Genomic DNA, 24,510 nt, shown 5'->3' with positions numbered 1-24,510 from the left:
CAGTGCTGCTAGAGCCATACTTCTGGGCTCAGGCTGGCTTGCTGGGGAGAGCTTGAGTGTTTCTGCAGTGCACTGCGTTCTCTTTCATACACTGAATAAGAATGCTCTGAATTTTCCATTTTCTGTCAATCTCTAGGACTCCAGATAATGGAAAGGTAACCAATTAGCCAAAATATCAAATTTCTTTTTTCCTGACATAAATAAAGCAGAAGAATAAAGTAAAACAAAATAAAATAAAATAAAAAATATAGGTAACAGCCTGCAGTTGAGAACAGGAAGGCTGCAAGAGCAGCAAAATGGTGAGCCAGACACCTAAATTATGCCAGTGTGCTTGCCAGAGAGCAGTGCAACTCTAGACTTACTAGAAAGTTGTGCTAATGGGTCCTAACTATTATAGCCTCCTCTCCCACCGCGAGAGTGCGCTGTAAGGTAGTTAAAACCTCTGCAACTTTTCCATCAATCCTTGCGAAAATTTTGGGGTTTGTGTTCAGTACTTGAGACTACCATTACTGAAGTACTGGAATAGCTTTAAGTGTTGTAAGTAAATCAGAACATAGTTTTTCCTTTCTTTGAAAAGACCATGTTCTGAATATACGGTATATAAAGATTAAAAAGATAATGATCAATATTACTTCAGCAAAAGATATCTCATTGATTCAGCAGCACCTTTTATCACTGCTCAAAAGCTCAGCTAGACATATTGTCTGAGGAACCCATTAATGAAAAGCACAGGGGAAAATTGATTTTACAGAGCCATCAGCCTTTTGCCTGCTAATCTTATTTCTCAGTGCTTTACTTACCCATCCACATCCTTCTCTGCTTTCACAGCGTTTAATACCTTACTGCTATATAAGCTTTCTGGGAGGTCAAGGGCAAGGCCCTGCACATTAGGATCCTCATTCAGTCTCAAGATTTCATTGACAATCTAGGAAGTTAATAAAAAGCATTAAAGATCAGAACACACACAAAAGAAAAATCTAATCAGAAGCGGATAAAGCCTATATTTAAAAACTAACTTTTCTACCCTCAAGTATTACTACAACTTCTAAATGAAAAAGCAATAACCCACTTGCTTTGTTTTATATTTCCACAGCTTATCAAATTAAGCCACCCTAACTCTTCTAAACATTTTGCAAAGCCAGTACATATTACATGACATTACGCTGCCAAAAGCATTTATTCTTTCACTGTTCCAAACTTCAGCAAAAGCTTGACACCCTAATGGCTTCAGATGTTTTTAGAAGAAGCCTTAGTTCAAAACAGGACTAGATCACATCCCAACACAGAACATGAACAAAAAAGGTGTAACACTGGAAAAAACAATTATACAAGAGAAGTTTTATTTTATTTTATTACACACTTGATGGCTTCATCACTAAAGTGCAATGCTGATCCATACTGATAAATGCTATTCTGTGACCACAAAGAATGCAGTGGAATACAACACACTGAAGTTTTCTGTGTGTGAGAAATGCCATGTAAGCATGTCTTTCTGTTATATAAATAAAATCAGTGTACAATCACCACAAAGCTGTATAATTTAAATGGATTAATATCCAACAGAAAATTAGGATAAGACTTTTTTTTCTTTACCTAATCGTATGCCTTCCTAAAATACTTTTCATCTAAACTATTCAACATAATTGTGAATTCTATTGCCCAAACACTTGATATACAATCAGTATTAAACTAGGGGAATTTGGTAGGTGTTAGGCTGTCTGCAGCTCTGAACCAAGAGAATGTGCTACTTTCATGCTAGCAAAGATTATATAAGCATGTCATGGGTATAGAAATCCCTCTTCAATTTGCTGACTTCTGAGACAGAAACAGGCATATATAGTAAGACCCTGTGATTTGACAGGGTTGGTATACATTCTAATAGAAAGTAAGGATGAGTATACACCAGATTATGGATATGAAAACATCCACATTTTGCTTAAAAAAATCCTGAGATGCTACAAACCCTACAAGACGACACTTAAAGGAAACATATTTCAGAAATACCCTGAATCCAATGAACTTCAAACTGTATTTCTGCTTCCTGTGAAAATAATTCATTTTTTTCTTTTTTACTGCATTTATTTTAATACAGCTTTTCATCACGATAACACTTAAAATGCTTACAACTCATACACAGTAAAGCAACCTTGTATTAGTACATTTTCGTGCACAGGCAGTCATGACAGAACAAAATGTGCACAGTACTGAATTCCCTCCCCCTTTCCCAAAAAAAGGGGAGGCAAACTAGCATGTGGATTTGAATCGATGAAAAAACCCCAACTTTGTCATTGTGAGTAAGCAGAAGAGTAAGGAAACTGTTATGAACCTTCAGCAAAGTAACTTTCTTCAAAGAACAAAAATACCCTGCTTTTCTCTTTATGTACATAGCTCAGCTATTTCCCAAGATACTACTTCAAAGTAACAGCAACTACTGTTGCATATTAGCTATATTTTACTTATTTCTTACTGTGTTACTCAACAAATAAAACAGCAAAGTGTATTTGATCTTCATTTCAAAACCCCACCCTTCTTAAATGGGTAGCTGCCTATTAATCATTCACAAAACCTGACTCCTAAAATTCTTCACGGTAAATTCCTCTCAATATATCTGGAAGCTGTTCTTGAGATTACACTGCAAGCCAGTAACATTTTAAACAGTATACAAAACTCACAAGCCTGCAGGATCATCAAACTCTCCAGGCACAAGGAGACCAGCTGGCCAGTGTTCCTGGGAACACTGGCATCTTTCACTACACATTCCTTTACTGTTCTTACTTTCAAATGCCTCAGAACCATGTATATTAATATGGTTTGCTATATTTAAAACATATTTGAGACTAGTGCTGTGCTTCCAGCCGAACGCCTTTGACAAAGTAAGAGTTCACCCCTCTAGTGATTTGGAGTAGGTAATTTTGTTAATACATACCTGAAGCATTACAAGATCAATAAGCAGCCAAATAAATTCATAATCAATTAAACTTTAATCAATTAATCTTTAATCTCCCTGAATAACTTGGCCAAGAATCAGGTACAGTCACAAGAGCAACTGTGGAAGACAGGATACCGTGCTGGTATGAGGGGACGGTGCAGTTAAATATCAAACACAAAACCAAAAGATTACTCTGCTGATCCTGCCTCAGCTTACCAGGGGACAGCAGACAAGCCCACTACTTCCCTTTTTTCCCCACACTTGCCAATAGGGGGATAATACTTGCTACTTGAACTAAGGCAGTCCCAACCCTAATTTGAGTTAACAGAGGTCAGGCAAAATGATAATGAATGTCAGCAATAAAAAAAGAAAAGTTTATAATGAAAACAAAAAAGAAAGAGTCCTTCAGGTACTGCAGTTACCTCCTCCTTGCTGCTGCCTTCAGGGAGACAGATGTGAATAACACGTAGACCAACCTGCCAAAAGAAAATACTTACAATTACCAAAAGCAAGTAGCTCATGATGAATAACAAGTGTATTGGCTAAGGCTTACCTCTTTGGCAAAGTTCTTGTTTGTATCTTGAATCAAGTGATCGTTATGTGCCTTGGGGAACGAAACAGAAACTAAGTTATAAAATGAAAATTACACTGAAGTGCACAGGTGTCCGAAAAGAACATAGTGAGGATGTTTGTGTCTACTAGTATTCAAACAAATAAAAAGCTTGGTAATTCTAAGAAAGAAGCAGAAGGCCATCCAGTAAATTTATTTTGGTTTAAGTGTGTGTTGATATTAAGCTCGCTTTTATAGACATGAGTGGTCATTTCCTTAATGTAAGCTCACCATTTAAGAAAGGTACCAGTCTATGTCTGAAGACACTTCTTCATCCAGCCACACAAGGGTGAAATAGGCAATAGCAGTACTAGCATTTCCTTCAGTGTCCCCATGTCACCTAACACTGGTCTGCCTTACTACCAAAAATAAGGCAAATCATTATTACCATATATTGCAGCGAGTTCTGTCAATACAGAAGTAAGAGAAGTTATCAGTTCCTCCCAGTTGCCAGCAGGCACTCACATTAGTATCTTCAGGGGAGATTTAACTGGGAGACCATCTCACTCAGGAATTCTCCTCCCTGAGGTCTCTACATCAGTATATGCTGTATATTATTACAATATCTAATCGGACTAATTACAATTGAATTTTACTCTTCAAGTTATTCTTGATTCTTAGGAAGCTCTTCAAATATTTTCATATACTCTAACAATAAAACTGAGAATTCAATATCCAGAACTAGAAACCTCTGTTTTCAGTGAGGGTTCCACCCTCAAAAATGTTCCACCTCATAACAAAATGAATAAAACACTTCTCACAGCTATGATTATAGATAAAACCTGTCTTCCAAGCCAGACAACAGGACTGAAATAAATAATTTTAAAAGGTTTTGTTACAATTTCATGAACACATTCTACATTCCATATGTCTCAGTGACAGTGACTTCCCATCAGAGCTGGGCCGCTCATTTTGTGGATAGCTGCCAGTGCTGCCTTCAACTGTCACTAGCATCACCCAAAATTATTTTGGTTCAAGCCCATAATAATTTACCAACCTGTTAATCGCAAATGATTCCAGACTGCTGACAATGCAAAAAAATGTATTTAAAAGCACAGGTTCCATTTAGAGAGGCAGCTCCTGAGAGGGGATGAGGGCTTGCCCTCCATCCCTCAGCAACATCCCTGAGCATAGCACCACCTGCATCCCTGGAACTGCACTACCAGTCTCCCACTCCCCAGATCTGGCAGCTGTGGGTGAAGAGGCAGCACAGAGGTTTCTGCATTTAGAATGTATGTGGAGCTCACACTGAAGCAGGAGGAGAGACAGGACTACGGACAGCTCAGCAGGTGCTCCCTCATGCCAGTAAACGGGGAACTGTATCCCCACACTGACACGCAACAACATTTGTACCAACATTTTTTGTACACATTTAAAATGGTTAATTCTGCTTACAACCAGACTAGAGCTAGGGTGACTGGCAGCTGGAGAACATAGTTTGGGTGAATTTCATACAGAAGGATCTTGGCCACATGTTCCTTGGCCACTTCATGATGCAAAACAAGCAGGATAAACAGGGACGAGAAGGACGTTCATTTAAAGCACAACCATGATCAAAACTGAAACACCAATGTAGATGCATCTCAACTGATACTAAAGTGCACAGGAACCTCACCCTCCTCACTCCATCCTAACAATATCCTTTCCCTTGTGCCAGCATAAGACACTTATGTGGCTGTGTGGAAAACCAGACTTGGGGACTAAATGTGGCTGACACCCCCCCAGCCCAGGGTAGACCACTGTCCCAGTCCAGCTCACAGTGTAACTGGATGGAGACAAGACAGGAGTAAGAAACAACAGGTCACTGATAAGACAGATAACTGCTCTTCTAGCAGCGCTTAAACTTACAGCCTGAGACGGCTATTGGAAAACATTAACCGCAATTACCCAGGGAAGGAAAAAAATGGGAGCGCTTGTTCAGTCGGCCTCACTACAGGACCTACTGTAATAAAACTGGTGCTGCATTTCTTATATTAGTACTTTAAAAATATTTATAGTTAGGGTTTAGGATTAACACCTATAGGGTGAGAGATTCAGTGTGCATTGAATCAAAACCAACACCGCTGTTCTAGAAAATAGGACAAAACCAGTTTTGTCTGCATGGCCCTGGGTCCTACTCCGAATGACAAACATGCTTAGTTTCTTGTCTTTGAAACTTTTAAGAAATCTGGAGAGGAACATCTTCCACCTTTGCAGGGATAGCAATACTATTCTATGAGTTTGATTGCCTATCTCAAATATGGCAGTGCCAGTGGGATGGAAAGAAAAGCTCTTTGCAGTGTTAGTAGCTAGCTCTCAATTATTACAAGACCGCTTTACCTTAGAAAGTGCTGCTGTTTCTAAAGGATACTACTGTTTTACACAGAGCATTTATTTCACACAGGCCCCATTGAGCTGACTGGGACTTTTCAGTGTGATTTTCCTTTCCTTAGGACAGCAGTCATACACTAGAGCTGCCCAGAGGCAACAAGGCTGGCAGGAAGCAGCAGGGTCTTTCCTTAATCCCGGCAATGTTATTTCAGGGGTGGGAGATAAAGGAAGGGTCACATTTGCAAGCACGTAAACACTTTTTTTGGGAATGCAATAAAAGCTTCAAGCTAAATAAAGGTCAAGAACAACTGCTTTGACTCAATATAGACAACCTGTGAGAAAAAGCAATCTATACTCACAATGGGAAAGACTCTTAGCAAAAGGAGGAAGGGATAAAATCGCTCCCTTCCTTTACAAACATTTCCCACAGGCTGAAGTTTGCTGTGCTATTTCGGGCCTGCAGAACAGCAGTCTACAGTCTGGTGGAAGTGCTTCCTTCTATCCCTCTCCTTGAAAAAAAAGTAACTTTCTGCATCCCATGGTTCTGAAGTTTCACACAAGCATGCAGACATACTTTACCTGAATAATGGCAAGTGTTGGCTCAAGCCGAGGGTTCTCTCTCTTAAGAGAGGCCAAGGACTTCTTTGCCTTCTCCATGATTTTGCTGCAACACAGTAACAACAAGCAAATTTTTGGCAAAACAAACCTTCCTCACATCAGTCAGCAGAAACCTATTAGTCAACAATACAGAACAAACGTTTAGGCACATATGCTTTTAATCACCAAAGTTACAGGGAGATGTAAATGTTGAAGGCTGGTGTTCAGCAGGCAGGTACAGAGAACCTTAATAGACCAGAATACCTTTGTTTTACAGCTACCTGTGTCATTGCTCCAACATGCCCAGCACTTAATAGCTAGCCTATGCTATTTCATGAGAAGGCTTGTCTAGCCACACCATGGGAAGTACAACAGGGTACCATCACCTCGAGCCCTTGGCTCAGGTGCATCCTTTGATCCCATAACTGAGGTCCAGGCAATGACAGAACCTGAGGCCTTTACACCTGGGACTGCTACAGCTTAACACGTATCACCAGCCCTAAGAGCAGCAAACCTAAAAAGCAGCCACTCTCATGGATGCTATTCAAAACTGTGGGCAGAAGGGAGACAGAGGAGCGCTTTTTGCCATGCTGCCTCTTGGAAAAACTAGTGGCAGCCAGGCACTGGGAATGCTTTCTGGAAAAGTTTTCTGGAGAAGTGGTGGCCAGCTCTCCTCTGTTACCTTTTGTTCATGCAGATGATACTTATCCAGCAGAAAAGGACGAGAACCCCTGACAGCTGCCTGTCTGTCCCCCACAACAGGCAAGACTAACAGAGGAAAATACAGCCTAAGGACAGGGGTTTTGCTACCGCATAACCTCTCCCCCTCTCAGAGGCCAATGACCTATTCAGGTCAACGCCGTGGTAGACACTGTCCCAGCTGAAGCGAGGAGGGGGACGGGGGGGGGGGGGACGACGACACACGAGAAGGAAGACACAAATACAACACATTTTCCAGGCAGAAGTCCAGGCGCAGCCTCACCTGAACCACCACACAACTACTCCTCAAAATACCGCAACAGAAAAGCAACGGCAAAAAAATACCGGTGGCTGCGGCGGGGTGGAAAATTTTACCCACGGTATCACCTCCCCCTCGCACACCCCAAAAAACGCTACCCCCTGGCGAAACATCCTCCCAGCCCTAACTCTCTTTAACCTCCATCCCCCCCGGGTTGCATCAGCCGGTGCCACCACCCCACGTGTGCCTCTTACCGCGCTGCTGCTGCCGCCGCCGCGCCGCTACCGCCTCCCCACCGCAGCTGCCTCCCGCACAGCCCGCGGCTCGGCGGCGGGGCTGCAGGGAGCGCCGGGGCCACGCACCAACGCAACGCCGCACTCCGCATCCCTCCCGCGGGCTCCGGCCGCAGCGCCGTGGCCGGCAGCAGTGCAAGGGGGAGGGCGGCGCTCGGACGAGAACCGCCTTCCCCCTGACCGCCCTTCTCGGCGCTCATCCCCTTTCGCTTCCGCCCTCCAGCTCGCATCGGCCCAAAGAACAGAACCCAAGGCTTTTGCGTACTCAATGTTTATTAAAAATAGTATGAAATGGTCCCTGGGAGAAGTTACACGCTAGTCAAAGTCCCTTCTCTCTGTTTAATTTTTTAGCTCCCTCCCAACTCCACTGATTGCGTGAGATGCAAGTTAACCAACGCTCCCCTAGCCATTTAAACAAATCTAAATGTGTGCGGGTAAAGCACAGATTTAACTTCTATTTGTATTTACAATACTTTACAAGCTATATTAAATAAATACAGGCTCTGCTACACCTCGGCATCTTAAATATGTACAACATTATTTCTCAGTCAGATTTTGCTAGATAAATGTGGGGCCTATCACAGCGGATGTGCCAACTGTAACAAATATCCCTGTGGTACAAGCTAGTGAGTACCATGGCCAAGCAGCAAAATTACAATTCCTAGCCAATGCAAGATATGTGTGGTAAATAATTTAACCCATTCTAACAAATTCAAGTCCTTAAATTTTAGTCTACAAGTAATTAGCGGTACGCTGATAACTGCAGTTTTTCCTCACGGTAACCAATGTAGTAAATAGTTGGCTGTTCTGGAAGTACAGTGCCCTGTGGCTGAGGGGAGTGATATATGATTAGTAAAAATAGTATCTCACTGGAACTCCTTTATTTGTAGGTATGTTAACTCGGTACTGGCTTTATCCACATAATCTGAAGAATTTAAGCACCAAAAGAGAACAAGAGTCACACAAGATGATCAGTGTAGACATGCCTAGGCTTTCCTTTAGGTACAAGGTTTTCAAGTAACAGAATCCAAAGCTGTGCAACAGAGATGACAAAGGGGAGTAAATATGCATCATATTGGAGAGCCTGTTCTTGTTCGGACTGGCAGCATTTAATCTACACGTTATTTGCAAAAGAATGGAATGTATTCTCATTTTTTTAAGCTACTTTTATTGTACAGAAGACTGAAATTGAGTTAGTCATGGCTGGTTTAGAAAATACATCTTCTACTTTTCTCTTCCAGGAAGGGTTACTTCCTACTATGAGAGATTAATTCCCTGGGGAAGGCAGCTTGTCACTCAACCAGCCGTATTGCTGAGCCACCCTAGGGGCCAAACATGCCCCATGATTAATGTTTCACCCAAGCAGCTGGCCAAGCCTCATCCTCTCTCAGGGTTACTGACTTCAGGACTTGAACAAATGCCCTAGAGGGCACTGTGTATAAAATACAGCTACTTTGCAAACACACACAGCAGATTTCAACTGCTGGGCTCTGAGCTACAAGATACTCAAATTTTGCCTGCGTGTTACAAGCACCATCATTACTGGAGGTACCAAACCTGGTCTAGCCACCTTGACAAGCAGCAGATCTTCTCTTCTACTGCCCAAAACATCCTCCAGGTAAGGACTGCATCACACCCACAGGTTCACGTAGAAAGCTGCCACTGCCCATCCTCTGCCTACTCTGAAGTTACAGAAGGTCAGAAGAGGCTTCAGACCCAGAGCTATCAGTCTGACACTCCTTGCAAGCACTAGGACTAGACTTTGTTTAAAACATAAGAAGGCTGTTCTAAAGTAATGTAGCATATGCATTGGTCCCACACACTTGAAATCTATCTGATGAAAAGTAATGTGCAGAAAGTGTGCAATTGCACATGTAGCATGTTGGTGTGATTACCAGAACCCTGCTCATAAATCTGCACAGTCACAGGAGTAGCTGCCCAGCTAAATTTTCCCATGTGAAACCAGAATAATTACATGGGTATTTTGGATGCAGAACACTGGTCACCAACTTGAAAGTCCAAATGCTAAGGTTTCCACACACTAAAATGGTTTGGAAATCAAAAGGCATCACACCTAACAAAGGAAGAGATACAAAGGGTGAATAGGAGATGAGAAGTCCACCTGCACTATGGAGCAAAACACCAGACAATGCACACTTCTTCACTTCCAGGATTCTAAACCATTTAAAAAAAAAAGATACATTTCACATCTATTTACAATATTACTGTGATACAATGCCTGATTGTGTCATACTATGGAAATACATGATGCCAGTACTGATTGTCCTAGTACATATTCTGTTGTGATAAGGCAGTACAGCTAGAAATTACTGAGAACATCAAGCAAAGCTACTTGAACTGAGACACTGAAACTTTTCCCTTAAAGACTGGACAATATTCTGCTGATTAGGAGAAGGTACTCTCCACAGGTAGTCATTCAGTTTATCCGAATCACTGTATGCAGTCAGATATGGAGTAAGCGTGTGTTTGCCACTGGAGGACTTCGCAGGAGTGCAGGAGACAGTTTTGCTGCAGAGCGTTTCAGAAGGAGCAGCATCTGTGTTACGCAGTTTGGGATCTGATCTCCTTGCTTCGTTCTGAGAAGTCTCCAAGTCAGATCCTTCATCATCAGACTTTATTTCAACATAGTCATCATCATCCCCTTCTCCTTCTTCAGTATCTTTGAAATTTGAAAAATAGCTCTGAGTAGCCAACTGTGCTGTCAAAGGGGAGGCCCTGTTAACTCTCAGTACCTTTTGAGAATCCTGCAGAATCATATCTGAACAGTTTTCAGGGATCTGCTTTCTCATGTCAGGCCCTGTGCATCCTGAAGCAATACCTGGTGCTTGATGGCTGTTGCTTTGGAAATTCCTGTTCAAATGGAGCTTTTTCCTGTCCATTTCATTAGGACATACAACTGATTCTTCAGACCTGTTGACCATAACTGAAGAAGACGACTGTGACCTGCTGTATGTCTGTGGTTTTACATTGCTTACTCTTCTCCCAAGGGAGTTATAGATGTGATCTTGATGTAAGTTTTCTTTGTTCGGTTGGCTTATAATAGCACTCCACCTCTGTGCTGGGACATGCAAACGGTTAGAAATCTGAAGGGAAGGCACGGATCCAGCTGATGGCAATTGTCTTGAATGGCTTTTTGTAACAGCTTCTGTATACAAGCTCTTGGACTTCGGGTCTTGCGATTCAGGCAACGGAGAAAAGTCAGCGAGCTCACCGTTACTGTACGTAGAATGCAAAAGCCAATCTTCTGCTCTTGAGCATTCACTGGCAGCCTGGGAATGGGGAGGAGATGCAGCCATGGGTGTAGAAAACCTCCCAGCTGATGGCTCCTGGGGAGTTGCCCAGGCTTCCTTTTGGACCTTAGGTGAGCTTTCTCTGAAGACAATTTGGTCATAAAGCTGGGAATATTCAGCTATTCTGGCACCTAGAAAGGAGAGAGAATTAACTTAGCAGAGGCAAGCAGTCCATTTGAATGAAAATTTCAGAATCTCAAAATGTTTTGTATTGGTCAAAAGAAAAGTTTACAGCTATGTTAATATCTTCAGCCTCAACAAAGTAACATGAAACAATGGAGGTTGGAAGAGTCGTGTGTTGCATTACATTTTAGTACACTGTATTGAGAAAAAGAAGCAAAAAATATCTTGCAACAGTGAACAGTCATGCAGGACACAATGTACCACATGGTTCCAGTAATATGCTGCTTGTTTCATGTTAAAATGGAAAAGGACATTCTGAAAATGGCCTGGTAAGTAAGATATTTAGGGACTTTTATAAATATCACAGAAGGCAAGAATGACACTCTAGTGCACAAAGTGTGCTGGCTCCATGTCTCCAATCTGTTTCAATTGACCACAGAGTAAAAGAATTCCAAAGCTGTTGCATATCCGTGACTGCACACTCATTAGATAGAGCAAGACCACCAGCTCTTTCTTATCTGACCTCATTCCTTATGCTTGCAGGCGTGATGTGGATGGTACCTTAGCAAACTGTACGACTTCTTAGAAGGTGAGTCTACCTGAAAATACACTTGTTTAGCCAAACTCTGAAGATCAGTGACTATTAAAGGAAGTAACTGCTTTTCTGTTAAGAAGCCAATAGTGCTTCGGGCGTAATTTCTATTTCCAGCCTCAGCTGAACTGACCTTTCCTGAAACTATCCCACTATTTCTTCCCAATTTTATCAAGTAACAACAAGAATTGAGATATAAAAGACTATTCATGTTAAAAGCAGTCATAGAAAACTCATTTCAGTGGTGACACAGAAGATACAATACTGATACTCAACTAACAAGGTGGTGAAAATTCATAATCTTCTGGACCAGTACACAAATTTCACTGGAAGTTACTAAAGAAATATATCTGTATAGAAAGAGTTTAAACATACCAATAGCAGGACCCCCTTGTTTTTTCTCCTCCAGAATAGCAGCAAGATCTTTGTGTTTCAGTTTCTGTTGTCTGCTAGCTGGCTGTTCCTGCTCTGGACTTTTAGCTTTCAAAAGTTGGTTAGCCTTCTTAATTTTTTGACTGTACTGCCTTGCCATCATAAAAACTCTGTTCTTTGTTTTATCCACAACAGCCAAGTCATTTTCCATACCCTCTGCATGCGCATTGGACAGAACACTTTTGGCAGATTCATATGGGCTATCTACAAAAGGCACCTCACTGGAGAAGGAAGATCTGTTCAGACTCATGAAAGAGTTTTCCTTGAACGGTGTAGTGTCTTCAGGCCTGAGATTAGCCTCACTTATGGTGGCAGCCCTGGGCTTCACAGTTTTAGGGAAAATAGGGGTTTCTGGCAGAGAAAGAGTAGACAGCGAGTATTCTACATCTTTACTCAGTTCAGGTGTACTACCAGCATGCAGCCTTTCCTGCATATCATCTTTACAAACAGGAAAAGCTGCAAGGAGACGATCTCTTGTCTTTTCCTCATTCTTCTTGATGTAGTTCTCCAGGTCATTCCAAATCTCATCTACTTCCTCTGAGAGTTTATCTGCTGCAGATTTATGGGACAGTGAATCTGAGTTGGAGGAACTATCTACTAAGCTCAAATAGTCATTGTCAATGGGAACACGATGGTAAGGACTTTCATCTTCACTGAACTGGAGACTTTCTTCAGAAACAAACTGCCGCAGACTGTCACAATATGTGAAGTCTTTCTCCAGGCCCAGTAAACTCCTCCTTTTAGAACATTTTAATGAGTCACATTTGAAATTCGATAGTGGTGTTTCTGAAAGCACTATGGTGTCATAGATGTTGTCTTCAACAATCCTGAGCTCATCCAAACTTGAAGTAGGTGCTTCTTTACTGAGTAGTATCTCATCCCTATTAGTACAAATGGAGGTCCTGTTTTGATTTGCTGTCCTCTTTTTGGAAGGTGACTCCAAGCTGCTTTTGTCTTCTGCCTCATAGAGAGAGTCTCTAGCAGACCTCTGGGGACCACGGTCTGTCTCCTCCCTTCTTGTCAGACCCATCAGCTTTAAGTCTTCATAGCTTATATTATCATAAACATGTTCGATATCATCAATGGTCAGCTCCTCTGAAGATTCAGGATATGCATTCATACCGCTCACTTCTGCTCTCTTCACTTCTCTCCGAGAGCCACGCTCCCCTACTTTATACCTTGCACTGGCAGGACACGTATTACTTTCACCAGCACTGCTGGCCCGCCTAACAATTTTGTGACGAATAGGGCTGGAATTCTCATTTTCATGCACTACTCCCAAGTGCCAGCTGCATGGGCGCCCAGAAGAACCTCTTCTTTCTCCACCAACAGCTGAACTAGTGCTGGATGCAGACATAGATGGTACAAACATCTGATAATCATCTTCATCGTCTTCATTCTCATAAGGGGGGTGCCGGCTGGGAAACAATGCCTGCCTGATCTGATGGTCAGTCCAGATGTTTCTGACAGAGGTACTTCCCCCCAGGATATTCATTATCAGCGAGTTGCTCTGGGGTGTGCTAAACTGTCTAGGCAACTGTGGCTGTCTAGCTGAGTGGGAAAACGGAAAATCGGTGTTCAACTGGGTTGACTCTTCATCTGAAGGGTCCTTGGAGCTCTGTAAGAGATTTGAAATACACAGGTAACATTAGCGTATTTCCTGCAATAGGGTACAAAGATTGCCTCCATTTACAGAACTGCCATAGCACCAGTGTGTCCCATAGCACAGAGCCAGGTGGAGCTGGGCAGGATGAGAAGGCTATTCACTAGAGAGCCAAGATGGCAATGCCAGACTACTTTGCCTCCAAATCCTTACCATGGCTCAGAGTTCACGCTTGGCTTTTAATAACATCTTACTTGAAGTACAAGACACTGGCTTATGTTAATCCATGAGTAATTAAAGGCAAATTTATTTGGCAGGAGTTAGATTAAACTTTTCATGCTAACTTTGCAGTTTCACAGTTGGGTTAAGCTAATCTGATGCTGGGCTTGTGCCAGAAGTTTTGTTCTCCTCCCTTTCCCTTTGCTTATAACCCTAGGAGAAAGGTATGTTACGCTGTCTAGCACATACCACTGAAAATTTCACTTTCTTTTTGGAGTAAGTTTTCATCCAGTTCCACTAACAAATCTTATCTACAGGAAGGCCACATGACTGCTAATGCTAACATAAAGGATGCTGTAGATGTTTCTGGCCAGAAGGTTGGGAAGGAAAGGGAAAGATAATTTCTTTGCCTGAAGTTAACACTGATTGGTTTGATTAGTCTTTTTGTTTGAGTTCTTTTTATTTCCTGCCCCTAAAAGAATAGTCTTTTGTCATGCAGATGAATATTTCAATGCTAGTCACATTAACATGACATAAACAGAAGATTACTTACCTGTCTATGTAGGAAAAACACCAATTTCATTGACGTATCTATGATGCATAGAAAATAGAAGTTAAAAAATAATATATATACCTGTGTTTCACGCTTGCTGAGATTAACACTTCTTCGTTTTTCAACATTTTCCGCAGCTTGACTATTAAGTCTTTTTCTTCCACTTTTTGATTTCTGCAGTGAGTTTTGCTGCACTCCCTGTGATTTAAAAGAAAAGAGCAAGGGAGCGGTAATAAAATCTACAGTTGTTTGTACAGTCTTGTTCAGAAGCTAGAACAGGCCAGATATCCACACTGGGAAGACAAAATGCTCATGAGTAGTTAACGCACTGCCAAAAGAATGATTTAGAGCCTAGAAATCTTTACAATAACCAATTAAATTATATCAATCCATACAACTTCCCCAAAAGTAGTTGAAAACATAATCTGTGTATAAAAACATAGATGTAGAAGAATACATAGAAATTGGGCAAGTGAAAGGGCTTAATCTCACACCCAAATTTATAACAGAAGAAGATGATCACACAAAAATTCAAATTTCAGAGGTTTGGTATATAAAGGGGAGGGGATGGTCTTCTTATCATTTGCAGTCCTGAAAACCAGAAAGAGGTCTAAACTAAAAAATATGCTGTCATCTAATTTCCCAGAAACACGTCCCAACAAAACAACATAAGGCCACAATGTTATATGTTGCGTAGTGTCCAAATTAATTCACAGTGAAGGGCACGTATGGTGGGAGCAGGGAAAATCTGAGAAGGTACTGTTGCCACACATAGGATTAAACACTAAGCTACTATTATACATATTTATAATGGTATTATTTTGCACTTACTCATTCTTTTGTACTTATTCATGTCAGGAAGAGGGAGAATTAACAAGACACTGCACTACACTGATACAAGATACTATTTTCTAAAAGATTTACAATCAAAATAGCATCATTTCAAAGAGGAAATCACAGTAAGCTTCAAGAAGAATCTCAATAATAGGTTTTGGATAATTCACAAAATAAATGGACACACAAGGACCTCAGCATCTACTGAAGAAAAAATTAAAATCTAGATTCTTTAACACAAGCACATTTCAAAGCTGGGGGTTTATTCTTTCAGAGGCACTACATACATGTGGAAACATCATGTGAGTGGGGAAAACTGCCACATGTGCAGTAGTAATAGGTAAAGATTATAATTTTCAGAAATCCTACTCGCAAGTCCTATGAAAATACGTATGTTCCTAGCTACTGCCAACAGCTCACAGATCAAGAAATATCGTACCACCCTTGGCAGTGCCTGAATCTTAATATTCAAGTCCTTAGTTTGGAGACCTGAAGGCACTGTCTCTGCATGTGGCCTGAAAAAGTTTCTTTCACGGCATCAACTGGACAAGCAAGGCAAAGTCAGCTGTGTGCAACAGGTAAAAGCAATAGCTTTCTGTCAGAACTAGACCTGAGGATTGCAAAGGTCTAATCTCTTTCAAGCAGTGGGGATCTTCCTCTGTAAAGGGGCTAATTTTCCAATTCTCTGTTAAAATACAAGTGAGTGCTGAAATCTAAATATAAATATTTCTAAGATGAGAAAGTTGTGAATACTTGTAACATGTTCCTGGCTCCTTGCAGTTTTAGAGATCATTTTAATACCTCATCCATCCTCCCCAGTAAAAAAGGATTTTATTTTTCCCCTTTTTTTCCTACCTGTTCAGCTTCTTCTTCATCATCAGCGTCAATCTGTTCTGTAGCAGAAGTCTGAAGATTTTCATCCTGATCACTGCTGTAGGCTGGCTCAATGGACTCTTGGAATTGGCTCTCCAGTCCACTGGGCTCCAGTGGAACTTTCTTCCTAGAATTCAGTAGGGCTTCATTTGATCCTAGTTTGGTGACCTGAGATAAGAGGGCTCCTTCAATACTGATACACTTCAAAAAAACACCACAAAATTTTGATTAGATATTGCTAGAGGTTATGTATTTTCGTAAGACACTGTTTTATAGCAGACTTATAGGCAATATTTAAGCTACTGCGTGGAAATAAGCTTGATAAAGAAATAAGTAAAATGATCAGTATTTTTCCATAGACTATTTAGAACTGAAAAAATATATGTAAAAACCTCTACCCCAGGTGTAAGCTTCAGTGTTATGGCATTTCAGTGAAGTCATATCTAATGTACCCTGTTTGTAAATGTTCCATACACCCCCACTTTAAATTCCATCCCAACTAAAACCCTAGAACCTATAATTCAACATGAGATTTCCAAACTGCACGGAGAACTTCATTGCAAATTCTTAGAGAAAATGTGAAAATTAGAAATGCTCATTTTCATCTGCATAAGCTGTATCTGCTCTTTTTGGTCATATATTGTGATTTATGTATATATCAGAATAAGCTCAAACTTTCCAGTCTTATTTAGTAAACACAAAGACAATACAAAGAATACAAATACAAAGAATAAACACTACATTTATACATTTATGTAAGCATTTCTGTTATTATAGTGGTAATTTAAATACTCTATAGCATTCATAATTATTTGTTCTGTATTATAAAGTACACCGATATACGGATCGGTCATATATTCTTCATTAGCTATTCCTGAAATAGCTGTATTTCTGTTGCTTTCATTCCAGTAATCTCACTAGAGATGTTAAATAATATTTATGGTTTTATTTCCATTCTTAAAATCAACACACCAAGAATATGCAGACTGTATGGTAAGTACTGTGCTCTAAGTCATCTAAAAGTGCTAAAACAAGAAATGCAAGAAACAGCTTACCTTCTGCATATCTGGACTTATATCTGAAAACAGAAATATATGCTTCATCGTAAGTAAATAATCAAACTAGTGTCAGTCTATGCCTATTTTAGTGCTACACTAATATCCCAATTATGAATTCCCAAAAGGGGGTTAAATGCGGCAGCAGGTAAGCAAACAGACTACAGGGACTGTGACAAAACAGATGGCACGAGTTTTATCACAGTTCCATTTGAGGTCCTGTATTTGCAACACAGATACAATATAAGCAACTACTCACAATGGCCAAGGCTCTGTGTGTTCAGTTGATAGTTGATAGGATGTTTACAGGACCAGAACCCAAGTGGGGACAAGCAGACATTTGATTTAAACACTAAAGTTTTGCTTTCTTTGTGTGATTCCTCCTCCACCCACCCTCCTCAATGTATTTAGGGAAAATTATAGGAGAAAAGGAACCATCTTTAATTGTTCTACAAAGTACAGAAGCACTGGGTCAATAAACAGTAGACAAAGTAGCTTACCATTTGACTTCAAAGCTTTATGGACTCTAGATGAAGGTTCTGAAAAAGACAACAATATGTTTAAGTACTCCACTATCCTGAAAACAGCCATGGGCATCCTGGCCAACTTTTTATAACACTGATACCAAAATTCAAGCTTCTGAGTCCACACAGGGAAGCCAAATCTTCAGTTCTTAATCACCCAGTTTCCTCACAAAAAAACATGTGTTTAAGTCACAAACCTACAGCTGTTATCAAGGAACATACATGCTGCTTAATGTAGTAGCAGCTACCATCCATGCAAGAACCACATCAATTTCTATCCCATGTTAAGATTCCTGCTTTCAAAAAACTTGGTAATCCCTGTTATTGCTCTTAAATTGCTGTAGGTTTCCTATTAGAAATATGTATGAGATACCAACAGCTTAACAGGGCTTTAAAATGTAAGTAGCTGAACATTACATAGGAGGCCATTAGATCAGCATTTTGTATTCTTCGTTTCACAGGCAAAGCAGAACCAATGAAATCGTTCACCTTAGAAACAAAGGAAGACATCTGGAAAGTAATTAAAACTTGACTGTTTTTTCAGACACAAATGCTGCTCTATGATAAATCACTACATCAATACTCTCCTGAACTTTGTTTAAGTCATTCTTGATACACAATGTTACATACTCCAAATTGGAAAGGCTGAGGAGGACCACAGTGACTGCAATATGAAGTCACCCAACTAAACAGACACGGGAAATGACTTCAAGAGGAATTAAGGGTGTATGTTTGAGCTAGGAGGAAAAAAACACAACAACCCAAAGTCAGCATAGCTACTTTTCAAATCTCTGTTATCCGTAAGGTGGACATTACACCAAGTAAAGATAGTAATCATGTTCTGAAATAACAACGCTATCATAATCAGGATGGAACCACTTCTGAGACTTAATTATTTTGGGGCAGGGGAGGGGAAATGTCAGATTTAAATTATGTGGCTGGCTTTCCTGCATATGTATTCTTTTATCCATTAGAAAGTGCCAACTGTTCTTTATGCATGCAACATTAGGAATGTATATCCATGAAATTAAATGCAAACAGTGGGTAAAAAATACATAAATAAATCACACAAACAACAGATGGTTAGTAAGATGGTCCACCTGTATCCGAGAGATACTGTGCAATGTTAAGTCTGCATGGAGTGCAGGTTACAGACCAATTCCACATGCCCATCCTCACCCCACTGTAAACAACCCTGCTTGTTTTTCCTTTTATCATCTAGGTGGTAAAGGAGTTTATTCACCTGATTTCCTTCTCACTCTTTGAGGAGCAGTGCCTTCTTTAGGCTGATACAATGATTTTGTTTCTCCCTCAGGGCTATAGTGGAAGCCTGGGTGATCTGTGGAACAAGCAGACGCACAAGGAATAACTAAGAGTGACGTGTGTCAATTCACATTCCTCAGCAGCTCTCTTCAAAGGCATAAGTCCCTTTATGACTGATGCAGTGGCAACTTCATCAGAGCCTGAAGCAACACAAGCAGATATGCTGCTGCTGTGGGGTAGCCGTTAACTGCCCAGCCGTAACAACACTTTGCCCACTTAGTTGTGCCTTACTCCAGATGGCTAACCCAGCAACATTTATCCACCATAATGGGGGGGTGTTTGCCAGTTTCTCAGTCAGAGCTTTCCTGACCAAGTGTCTACAACAACCACCACATACATAAATAACAAGCCTGCTTTACTCCAAGACTTCCTCAGAATTTATATTGTAGGACTATTGTTCTCATTTTCTACACTGCTAGGGATCACTGGTAATGTGAAGAGCTAACACAGCTTGCACTAGCAAAGGCAGCAAGCAGAAGATGCAACAGCAGGGACCATGTAGATGGGATTGAATTCAGAGCACAGACAGCAGCATCACGTGTACTTTCTGATGCTGGCTTCTGGGACACACAGGTAAACTCTTCAGACATAAGCATAAGCCTCACTGTTCTCCAGCAGTAGGTTTGCCAGCATGAAGAAGTCATAACACTGCTACATAACAATAAGCTGCTTTTGCTTACTGCTAGCTCTTCAATAGGTACTAGCCAGGAGTTTATGCTACAACACAGATCATACATGGAGTAAGGATGTCAGCATGGAGTAGGGAAAAGAGAGTGTCCAGTGTTTACACAGGTGGTCTTATGTGCCTCTTTCCTTGTTCATTTTGAGACATAACTTGTTGATTGCAGACCAGTGCCTACAGAGCTGCACAGGATCTGCATCCAATTTTGGATTTTCCAGCAAGGTCATAATTTAAGGAAGATAAATAAGCCTTGTCTTCTGTCTCAGATGGAACCTACAGTTAAAGCCACACTTCTGAAGATGTTTTTATTCATTTCAAAAAAAAAAGAAAAAAGAAAAAGAAACAGAACCAACTTACGTATGGCATCCATTTCTAGAATTGCCTGCTTGGCCTGAAAAAGTAACAAATGAAAAAGTTGAACTGTAAGCAGAAGGATAAATTATGTTGTGCATTACTGAGAGTAGTGAGTTTATATGTAAACAACAGCAAGCTTAATTTTTAACTAATAAATATGGTTAGCAGCATTATTTTCTGTCTTACTCTGCATTGGACACAATACATATGTGAAGAAGAATTTTGCTGGCAGGAGCTTATCTTTAAGGTTTCACACAATCTTTGTTGTTCATGGACCTGGCAGCTCTGCCTTGAGTGCCCACCTCTGTTCTGGCAGCACAAAGGGAGCAGCATGTACCTACAGCACCTACCTATCTGCTGGTGAAAGGAATTGCTGGAGGATGTAGTGATGCCACATCTGACCACAAAAACTGCTTTGGCTTCAAAGATAGAAGCTGGGCTGTGCTGAGAGCATGCTGCACACACTGGCTCTCTTCCATGGAGACTCACATCTCCAGAGATCACTGTTACCAACCTTGCTTCCTGTAAGTGTTTCCTTGAGGAGCAGCTATTAAAAAAGCTAAATCATCATTTGGTTGAAGTAAGATTGAACCAGGATAAAAAGCATCTCATGACTGCGTAAAGTTTGTCACTTTTTTTTTTTTTTAATAGGAATCTGGATGTTTTATCAAGCATGTGAGCTAATAAGAAAAACTAAAATACAATATCCTATGTAACCTACTTGCCCTTCTACAGGTGCAGTTCGATAGTTATCCACCAGGCGTCATACGTGGACTGCTACTAAATCGTTCAAAAAAATGGGCAGAGAGCTCATAACGAGCTGCTACCGCTTTGTCAAAGGGAAAAAAAAAAAAAAAATAAAGAAGGCAGAAAACCTCAGATTTCTTTGGTTCGAGTTTTCCCTTCTCAAGTGAAATTATTTCCCTGAGCATGGCGTCATATTTTTGGCACACTTCTTTCTGTCCACAGATTTTAAGAAAAATAATGCAACGATAAGTATCTTGATACAAAAGCTGAGATCATGCTGTAGCATGTTTTTTTACAACCTAATAAACTACAGCAAGTATTTACAGTGTAAGTATAGATACCAGCATAAATATTATACCTTTGATAAACTCTGTCAACAAAAAGATAAGGGAAGAATTAATAATAGCAACTTCTGGGGCTTTTTTGCCCCATAATTCTTTCTGTTAAGCTGTTGAAAATGAGAGTTAGTGCAGCACACCATGTACATAAGTCACAGGGAACATTCTTCAGCCATTACAGTGTGAAAGTCAGTGGAAGAAAAGAAAAAAGGAAACTGATCAATCAATCTTATACTTAGGAAAAACAAACAAACAAGCAGTAAACTCAGTAGGGGAGAGTAGATGCTAAGTAGATGCTAAGCCATCTACTCCTGTACCAAGCCCTGTAGATGCTTATAGTGGAACTTTTCGATTAATTTTGAGGGACTTTTAAAGACATAAGGAAATAACATGTTAATTAATCTCTTGGAGTCTAAACTTTCTCTAAATTGCCATGCATCTTGCAGCTAAGATTGCTTTAAGTTTCTGCACACATACAAGGCAGTGTTTTCTGGTTTGAGGTGGTTTTTTTTTTTTAATTTTTAGTAATTTTTACCTTGGCAGGAATTTTAGCAGGATGATTTTCTAGAATTAACCTCTTCAAGTGAAGAATCCAAAGGCGCTTTTCTTGCTGCGACTTTGCCTGATAAAAACATTGTAGCACCATGAGAAAATGCATCACTGTGTTAGGCAGGGCCAGGAAGAACATACAGTCATCAGTCAGGTTATCCAACAGGCAGGGAGGTTTCTGTCATACCTGGACAGTATGTTGTATCTTGGGATTTTTGTAGTGGAAGACACTAAAGCTAAGTGGTTCCTTTGGTATGACTTCAACAAGCATCAGGTTCCCACACTGCAATGAAGAGAGGCAATGATGTGAGTCACAGAGGAGTTTTGGGGAGACCTGGAGACAGCACATTACCCCCTGATCTCCAACATACCAGTATGTGAGCTTTGTATACAAACATTTCATCTCTCTTTTTTGTAATTAGCAGCAGCTTATCAAAGAGGAACAACGTGCGTTCATTTTTGGCTCTCTGAATGCGAAATGTTCCTTCTAACACCAGCTCCCCGTAACTCGTGAGATCTGGCCCTTTCCAGTTAGTAAGCAAACTCTGAATCTCCTGCAAGAGATCAAGAAGAACAACCAACACTTATTTCAGAGATCTTACTGAAATGAAGACTCAAAGAATCTGCTAATGCCATTCCCACTCTGCTATATAACATTCAACAGCGGAAAGTCCACATACACCTAGGTTATGTGCTACATTGCAGCCAGGTGCTTGGAGGTCTATTGCTAAGCCCAGGCTAAAACACACCCTCCTGAGCACTGGTTGCTGCCTCTGCATGGACCCAGCAAAAAAGCCCTGAGACCCCTGGAACAGCCTGTAATGAAATAGCACAGTCTCATCTCCCCAGACTAGGGGATTAAAAATGGTCTGTAATTCAGTCATCAGCCTCTTTTGTACTTGCTTCCATCTCCCCTAACCAAACCCTCTTAATGTTTCCTTCTCACCCTGCGCATTGTCCTAAAGTTGTGTGGTCCCCCACTGAGTGAATTATAATGCTGTGTCTGTGTCCTGTAGCCCCATCACAGAAGGCACTTCTGTGAGGTATTCAGGTTGAAGAGGTGTTTCTCAGAAGACTAAAGGACCAGAAGTGATTTGGTCAGCTGACCATTTGAAGATAAAGATTTATTTGTATTTTTAATAATTTCATACATACCATAGCTATTTCTCAGCTTATTTATTACATAAGGAAAAAAAAAGGCTGGAGAAACTTCCAAGAACATCTTTGCAAGTCTGTGTCACTTAGCTTTGGCTATTCTCATTTCCTTGAGTTGCTTGTTTTTTCTGTCAGTGGCAATGACATAGGACGTAAGCACAAAACAGCAAATTCTAAAAGCAAACTAAAACTTAATTAGGGAAACCTTTAAAAAATATCCATTGGACTTCAAACCTGGCAGCATTATCAGAACAGGGATGGATTTCCTCACCCTAGGCTTGTCTCTCTATAGGACATTATGCTTTAATACAGCATTCAGCTAGAAAACTTCTTAGTGTATTTGAAGCACAAATGCAGCCTAGAAGATTCATAGAAAGAAAACCCCAAAGCAGCACACTTTGGACTATAAAGAAAATAATTAAATTGCATTTTATCAGATTTCCAGGAACTTGCAAATAAGTCAGGGTACAGCACAGGGACCAAGTCTACCACTGTTGAGGGTGACTGCAGGAAGTGCTGTTGCAGTACTCGCAACACAACAGATTGAAAAGCAGTGTGATAGCCCACAGAAGACCTGTCCTTATGGCTGCAGGAATAGATTTTACTTTTTTAAAGGATAAATAGGAACATAAATGTTCTCCACAACCCCATACATTTGCCAGCTCAAAAAATAAATTAAAAAATATTTTTTTAAAAAAAGCTTTTTTCCCCAAAAGCATTTAACCTTTTTTTATTGCCAAATATTACTGGTTATCATTACTCAGATTTATGGCAGACTGTTGCTAGAAGTCATTAGCAAGCATTTCCAGCAATGTGTGGCAAAGGTTATTCTGCTGCAGGGAAGGTATTACAAAATGTAGCCCTCTTCTCCCTACACACAAAAAAAAACAACAACAAAACCAAATAAACACACAAAAACATTACCAAAAAAAATCAAAAAGGACAAATAATTGCATTTATGTTAAAAAAAAAAAGAAAAAAAAAGGACAAAGAATAACATGATGTAGATTTCTGGAATGATATAAACCTATTTCACCCCAGTTTTCTTAAAGCAATATAAGTACTGCTGATGAAAACTTAATGTAAAATTGTGATTCACTGGGAAGCTTGAAACAGAATAAAAGGCCTGTAAAAAGTCTGCAAAGGAGCTTGTTCTCAATGCCAAAAGTAACTCAGGGCATAGCAAAGTTAACTTTTGAAGCAAAGTTAACTTTTTTCTAACTATCATATTTCTATGTTTATACTTTTCACAGAACAACTGATAATGAGTCTTCAAAAGTCCAAGAGGAAAGTATTTAAACAAGAAGCACAAGAAATGCCTCAAAACAAAATTAATCAGCACACGGGAGAAATCACGAAACACAGGATTTCTGAACAAAGCCATGCCCTAGGGTTGTACAGCAGTGCTGTACAATTGAGGGAAAGGAAGAAAGGAAAGTTATCTTAAGTTCCACATTAGTGCAAAATAAATGCTTTACAGGATGCTGCTTGCAGGGTAGCGAGGTCTGAGATCTTCCTGCAGAAGCTATGACCATGTTTTCCAAGA

At 40.4% G+C, this 24,510-nt stretch overlaps 2 protein-coding genes across 9 annotated transcripts in view; both read right to left on the bottom strand.

Moving 5' to 3' along the window:
* MTHFD1L (methylenetetrahydrofolate dehydrogenase (NADP+ dependent) 1 like) overlaps nucleotides 1-7,822 on the bottom strand; it is a 154,396-nt gene extending 146,574 nt beyond the window's left edge. For 2 of the 7 annotated variants that reach the window (XM_057405775.1, XM_057405769.1), the window contains exons 1-4: nucleotides 6,429-6,533; nucleotides 3,483-3,533; nucleotides 3,352-3,405; nucleotides 801-925 (exon numbers count right to left, since the gene is read on the bottom strand). In XM_057405775.1, the coding sequence (XP_057261758.1) occupies nucleotides 801-925; nucleotides 3,352-3,405; nucleotides 3,483-3,533; nucleotides 6,429-6,506 (308 nt within the window). In that variant the 5' untranslated portion in view covers nucleotides 6,507-6,533. Of the gene's footprint in view, nucleotides 1-800; nucleotides 926-3,351; nucleotides 3,406-3,482; nucleotides 3,534-6,428; nucleotides 6,534-7,658 lie in introns of those variants that run through there. The other 5 variants (XM_057405784.1, XR_008971721.1, XR_008971720.1 and 2 more) reach the window with 5 other exon arrangements.
* Nucleotides 7,823-7,952: 130 nt separating this feature from the next.
* Nucleotides 7,953-24,510, bottom strand: part of PLEKHG1 (pleckstrin homology and RhoGEF domain containing G1) — a 120,886-nt gene continuing 104,328 nt past the window's right edge. For both annotated transcript variants that reach the window (XM_057405699.1, XM_057405690.1), the window contains exons 8-18: nucleotides 22,181-22,363; nucleotides 21,997-22,092; nucleotides 21,796-21,882; nucleotides 20,179-20,212; nucleotides 19,060-19,155; nucleotides 17,793-17,831; nucleotides 17,293-17,315; nucleotides 16,220-16,438; nucleotides 14,612-14,728; nucleotides 12,099-13,773; nucleotides 7,953-11,139 (exon numbers count right to left, since the gene is read on the bottom strand). In XM_057405699.1, coding sequence (XP_057261682.1) covers nucleotides 10,037-11,139; nucleotides 12,099-13,773; nucleotides 14,612-14,728; nucleotides 16,220-16,438; nucleotides 17,293-17,315; nucleotides 17,793-17,831; nucleotides 19,060-19,155; nucleotides 20,179-20,212; nucleotides 21,796-21,882; nucleotides 21,997-22,092; nucleotides 22,181-22,363 — 3,672 coding nt within the window. In that variant the 3' untranslated portion in view covers nucleotides 7,953-10,036. The remainder of the gene's footprint in view (nucleotides 11,140-12,098; nucleotides 13,774-14,611; nucleotides 14,729-16,219; nucleotides 16,439-17,292; nucleotides 17,316-17,792; nucleotides 17,832-19,059; nucleotides 19,156-20,178; nucleotides 20,213-21,795; nucleotides 21,883-21,996; nucleotides 22,093-22,180; nucleotides 22,364-24,510) is intronic.

This window comes from Pezoporus wallicus, unplaced genomic scaffold, assembly GCF_028554395.1.
Source record: "Pezoporus wallicus isolate ANWC-B61680 ecotype Strahan unplaced genomic scaffold, APGP_CSIRO_Pwel_v1 contig_3817, whole genome shotgun sequence".
Classification (NCBI taxonomy): domain Eukaryota; kingdom Metazoa; phylum Chordata; class Aves; order Psittaciformes; family Psittacidae; genus Pezoporus; species Pezoporus wallicus.
This window is presented reverse-complemented; position numbering and strand designations above follow the sequence as displayed.